We start from the raw sequence: 5887 nt of genomic DNA, 5'->3' as shown, positions 1-5887 counted from the left end.
TTACGGAAATATAAAAGTATGACTGTGTGTAAGTATTTACCTCACTTCTGTCCTAATAAATGGGAGTCTAATCAGGAGTGACTGGAGTGATTTTATGAGAAGGTAATGAAAATTAAATAAGGTGTTACTCATAATAAATTAACTATCATTTTCTCTGGTAAACTTCATATAATTTATGGTAGGATAGATACCCTGCATTTTATACAACTGGTTTGGTGTCCTTAATGTCATTGTCGTGCAAATATGAGAACTTGTTGGTCAGTATCCCCGTTCAAATTAGTTCATTCTCATCTAACATTTTCTGAACAAAATATAAATAAAGTTCTTTGTTATTACCTGTCAACCATCATCTTCAAACAATTCATATTCCCATGAAGCACCCGTAAACCTAAACTCATTAACTATCCCGGTAAATAATAAGGGAATTACTTTTCTTATGTTACATAAAAAAATTATTATCTCCTACACTCACATTTTTCAAATGGATCTCGTAAGATTTTTTTTTTCTCTCACCTTCAACTTTTTTCTCTCTCCTAACTATTGTTTGAGAATGAGATAATACTTGTCTTATGCAAGATAAGAGAAGTATTACCCATAAAATAAATTACTTCATAAATTTTAGATTCTTAACTAGTCCTAGTAGTTGGCAATAGCTATCAAGACAACTTAACAACACCAAATAATCCCATATCATGTAACACAACCCATTTCCGTTCGGACATTCTACAACAAACAAACAAAAAAATTAAATGAATCATGAAATGAGTAATATGAGGGTGGAGAATCTTACACATGCATCCACAAACAGTAACAATCTTCATGGAACCCCAATAAAACAATTTCATAGGCTTAGCAACCAGCTCTTGGACATCTTAACAACATACAAAAATAACCAACGGGCCACGGCCACAGTCCTACATATTTATCGTCAAAATTATCATACAATCAGAGGGAATTTGGAAAACACATAATAAGAACAATAAGTTATTAACCTAACCTACCCAACTTCTCAACAGCTAATCAATTAAAGTGAAAAGAGATAAATACTAACAAACAATAGTTTATGGCAGGAAATGAGATCCCATTAATTTTAGAATATCAAATTATCTTTCACATAATGAAAAACTTACATAGCCATGAAACGAAGGAAATTTTTTTCAAGTGGCAAAGAAGTGTTTTTATAGAGTAATGTCCTGTCCAAAATAAACTAACAAAAAGCTAAACCAACAAAAAAAAGAATATTAAAACTAACAATGTGTACAAGAAAATAGGTTCTACATAAGGTTAATCCGATGCCTTCTGCGTATTATTCAGAGTTCAGAATACAGGAGTTGAAAAGGCTTGCTTACTCATGCACTTTATCAATGTTGACAGACTGAAACATCTGTAATGGAACTGAAGAATGATGAATATTCTAACTCATTGTTATCTAGGTGACATTGCCAATGTCTTTCTGCTGATTGAAATCTTGGAAAAAGGACTTTCCAGCTTCATATGTAGACCAGCAAATCGCAGCTGCAGGAGCATGAAAGAGCATCCTTGGAATCCATCCTCGCATGAGCCCTCTGTATCCATCCTTTTTCACTATTGTTTTAATAACATCCCCAATTGAACCACTTTTGAACCTATCACATCCACAGACGCCCTGCACCATCAACCAATGTTCAAGATAAACTATCCGAGGAAACACAAGGAAAGATGAAATAAATTTAAAACAATGTTAATCGACACAAGAGGATCTTGTCAGCTCCACAACCTACATATGATAAAATCATAAGATGAAGTCATCACTTTAAGCTAACAGTCAAAATGCAAAACGAGCTGAAAGGAAAATTTAAAACAACTCAAATCTGAATACTATCATCATTCATTAGTACCATTATCTGCAGCATCACTCCGGATCAACACCATTGTGTCTGAATAAAGCCCTTAATTTTATAGGCTCAAGTGGCCAGTGGAATTTACATAGAGGTCCAAGGTTCATTTTTCCAAAGTACCAAATTAACAACCCTAAATTTCAATTAATTAATTGCAACTTTGACGAGCATGGTTGTGCGGAAGTCAAGAAGATACATTAACTGATCTATATATATGTAAAATTCCATGCATTTAAATACTAAATAGTCCTGAAAAATAATTAAGGTGTTACTCATACTAAATAATATTCATTTTCAATGGTAAACTTCATAAAGTTTATGTCAGGATAAACACCCTGCATCTTTCTCATCCTCTCACCACATTTCTTGCTATTTTCCTTGTCTGCTTGCCATCACTTTCTTGGTTAAATCTCCTCGAAACTTCCTTCCTTATCATAATTTTACTCAGGTATCATTTGTTAGGTCTAAGTTTTATCAACTCATTTTTTAGTATTAATTTTTACAGACATAATACCAATTGTAGGTAAAATCACAGCTTCCATGTGGATTGATGGGGGTATGCCATATTCTAAAAAAGGACATGCTCATGGATTACATGGGCCTTATAACAAAACATTTTGCATTCTAATAATAAATCTGTCTCTTAGCAAATGTGTAGATGGCCTAATAGCCTACTGGCACCCAGCTTCATTGCTTCTTTTATTTGCATAGAAGAAGAAAATTCATAAGTGAGGAAAGAGGTTACATACAATTAAGAGGAGGATAACAAATCCTACACAAAAGAAAAGACTTCAGAAAGAAAAATGGACAAAAAACTAAGAATACAGAAAGGCTGCCCAAACTCTCTGCAATCCTAGATAACAACACCCTTGAAGCAGGGAAGACCCAAGAGCACAAATTCTTCTGGAGCACCTACGACCAGGTTTTGATCCCCAGTTAGGCTCATTACTCACACTCTGGCCACCTTTAAGCATCCCCTCGACATGTCTTATGAGTTATGACCTCCATTTTAACAACAACAAAGCACTAACCAATAGGTGGGGTTAGCTACGTGGATCAATTGATTCCATTGGGTTCTGTCAAAAACCAAAAACTATTGCAAGACTTCTTAGAGCAAATTGTTCTCCTAAAGCTCTCTTAAGTCATCTTCTACCAATTTTTATCATACTATTTTCCGTAGAATAGCTTCATATGGTAATCCCACAGAAGCACAAAGAACTTGCCCATGGAACTAACATTGCCAAAACATGAGCTAAAATGATTATCACATATTTGCATAGATGGAATTAAAGGAATAGGTAATCAAAAACAATTCCCATCATTTTTAACATCCACTTTTAGGCAAAACAGATAATATAAAAACTAAAAAGGGTAGGAAAGATTATTGATAATGAAATCTAAGCTCCATTCAAATGAAATTATTTACTACGCTCTCAAGTATGATAAAATATTGTTATCCACTTTTTCCAAACCACAGGACACAAATTCCAGAAAGGTCACATTGTTCATTTCCTGAAACTTGAAGGCATGCACTAAGCTATTCACACTATAGTTTGCTAGATATATATAAAAAAAAAAAATTGCCAAATGTGAGAAAAATAATAATTATGACTATACCTGACACTGCAATTGAGTTTTAACAACATCAAGTGGCGTTGTAACCGCAGCCGCCAAAGCACCAGCAGCAGCCCCAGCCGTGGCATGAACAACCAGCCGTTCATCATCGACGCTATCCGGCGATAGCTCCAAGAGGCCTCGCTTCGCCGCCTCGTAGGTGGCGAAATGCACCGCCGTGAACGGCGCATTCATCAAAACTGTAGTCCTATACGACGCATAGAACGCTCCGAAACCCTCCTCCCTCATCACCCTCTTCACGCAATCCCAAACACCCTTGTACCCACTGTTACTCAGCTGCAACCTCTGCTTCACCATGTCCATCGGCGTAAAAACGGCGTCGCTGGCAACGGTGGCGCAAACGCCGGAAGCTGCGTGGGCGGCAGCGTTATTGGGGTTCCCGTTTGAGAAGCGCTTCTTGCAAGTCTCGTAGACGGAGAAATAGACGGCGTGAGCAGGACCGGCGCCGAGGACCATGGCGCCGATGCCACGGTAGAGGGCGGAGGGGCCCTCCGATTCGAGAATGGACCGAAGGGCTTGTCGGACGCTGACGGATTTGATGGGGCAGGAACCGAGGGCTTGCATGTGGGTCTTAACGGTGTCAACGGGAAACATGGCCACGTGCTCGACGCAGCCGGCGATGGATCCGGCGATCATGAACTGCCAGAATTGGAGGCCATCGTGGGTTGACACCGTTAAGTCCGGATGGAAATCGGGTCGGAAATCCGGGTTTTGGAATTTGGCCCTTGCGTCTGTGGCCATGACTTTGGGGGATAAAATATTAAATTAAATAAAAACAGAATTAGGTGATTAGGGTCTGAAGCCAAAAGGGTATGCGAAAAATCAGAACTTTTGATTGACTATATGAATTTTGCCCGAAGAACAGAGATGGGAAGGGAAGGGAAGTTCTGACTAGTGATTGTGATCTGAGGTTTTGGAGAGTCTAATTAGGAGGCGGAATTGAAGAGGATTGCGTCCTGGACTTTGTTTCTCTGTCTGTCAAAGTTAATCGTGTAAGGATTAGGGTTCCAAATATATGGGAATGGGATTTTCTACTTTTTTTTTTTTAATATCATGTAGGTTAATTTCCACACAACCCTCTTACGGCTTCTATAGCTAACTCATCGTTAACATAGATGGTGCATTGGATAGTGAGATTAATCGTTCTTTGAGTGAAAGCGATTTCCCTTGAGCAATAAAGAATTCTAAAGAAATACTTTAGCCAAGATTTTAACCCCGCAACTGAACCAAATCATTGACACTTGCTTCGGGGTTTTTTTTCCATTTTAGTTTGGGAAAATTTTATTTTTATTTGTTATGGTTTTGTGTTGGGTTTAAAGTTTCTAAAGTGAATGTAGATAAGTTATCTACGTTCACTTTCAAAACGACGTTGTTTTGAATTAAAAAATTAAAAAATTATAATTAAAAAACTATTATAACCCTGAAATAAATTATTATTACAAAAATACCTTGATTTCCGCCTCAAAACGACGTTGTTTTGGGCTCAATGTAGATAAGTTATCTACATTAACTGTAGAAAAAGCGAACCCTTTATCATTGGCTTTAAAGTTTCTAAAGTGAATGTAGATAAGTTATCTACGTTCGCTTCCAAAACGACGTCGTTTTGAATTGAAAAATTAAAAAATTATAATAAAAAAGACTATTATAACACTGAAATAAATTATTATTACAAAAATACCTTGATTTTCGCCTCAAAACGACGTCGTTTTGGGCTCAATGTAGATAAGTTATCTACATTAACTGTAGAAAAAGCGAACCATTTATCATTGGTTTTAAAGTTTCTAAAGTGAATGCAGATAAGTTATCTACATTCACTTTCAAAACGACGTCGTTTTGAATTGAAAAATTAAAAAATTATAATGAAAAAGACTATTATAACCCTGAAATAAATTATTATTACAAAAATACCTTGATTTTCGTCTCAAAACGACGTCGTTTTGGGCTCGATGTAGATAAGTTATCTACATTAAGTGTAGAAAAAGCGAACCCTTTACCATTTGATTCCTATGTGATTTTAAATATATCACTTAAACTCATTGTGCTTAAATCATTTATCATTTAACCTCCCGTGATTTCAAGTTTTAACTTAGATATCTCGTGGTTAGAAATTTTTTTACTTAAATCCTTGTGGTTACAAAAATAAAAATTTAAAAGATAAATATTTAAATAAATTTTGTTATTTTTATCAAGAAAATAAATTTAAATCAAATATTATTTTATTTTATTCATTTTTTGTCGATATCTTTATAAAATTACCTAATGAAAGTAAATATTTTACATATTTAATTTATCTTAAATAATACTTTTTTAATATCAAATATATATATGTATTTTAAAATAAAGATAATTTATGAATTATTTTTAAAATAAATAAC

General features: G+C 35.2%; 1 protein-coding gene across 2 annotated transcripts; it reads right to left on the bottom strand.

Annotated features, from left to right (window-relative positions):
• Positions 1–776: 776 nt before the first annotated feature.
• LOC133308925 (uncharacterized) lies at positions 777–4577 on the bottom strand. Of its 2 annotated transcripts, XR_009751238.1 has the most exons (3): positions 3495–4577; positions 1350–1645; positions 777–914 (listed from the first exon to the last, which is right to left on the bottom strand). XR_009751238.1 is itself a non-coding variant. In XM_061509658.1 (2 exons), the coding sequence occupies exons 1-2, from the start codon at positions 4251–4253 to the stop codon at positions 1430–1432; spliced, it is 975 nt and encodes a 324-aa protein (XP_061365642.1). In that variant the 5' UTR covers positions 4254–4577; the 3' UTR covers positions 1072–1429. The 2 variants fall into 2 exon arrangements, 1 of the variants encoding a protein (XP_061365642.1); XM_061509658.1 differs by lacking the exon at positions 777–914 and having other exon boundaries at positions 1072–1645.
• Positions 4578–5887: the final 1310 nt, after the last annotated feature.

This window comes from Gastrolobium bilobum, unplaced genomic scaffold (assembly GCF_033153095.1).
Source record: "Gastrolobium bilobum isolate Gb01-03AN ecotype WA unplaced genomic scaffold, APGP_CSIRO_Gbil_v1 utg81916, whole genome shotgun sequence".
In the NCBI taxonomy this organism is placed as follows: Eukaryota; Viridiplantae; Streptophyta; class Magnoliopsida; order Fabales; family Fabaceae; genus Gastrolobium; species Gastrolobium bilobum.
The sequence above is the reverse complement of the archived record's forward strand: the minus strand, read 5'-3'. Positions and strand labels throughout refer to the sequence as shown.

Bases quoted from the DNA above. Each gene is read 5' to 3' on its own strand.
- LOC133308925 (XM_061509658.1), bottom strand. From the start codon at position 4,253: ATGGCCACAGACGCAAGGGCCAAATTCCAAAACCCGGATTTCCGACCC. The intron at 1,646-3,494 runs GTATAGTCATAA...TTGATGGTGCAG, and splicing joins AAACTCAATTGCAGTGTCAG to GGCGTCTGTGGATGTGATAG.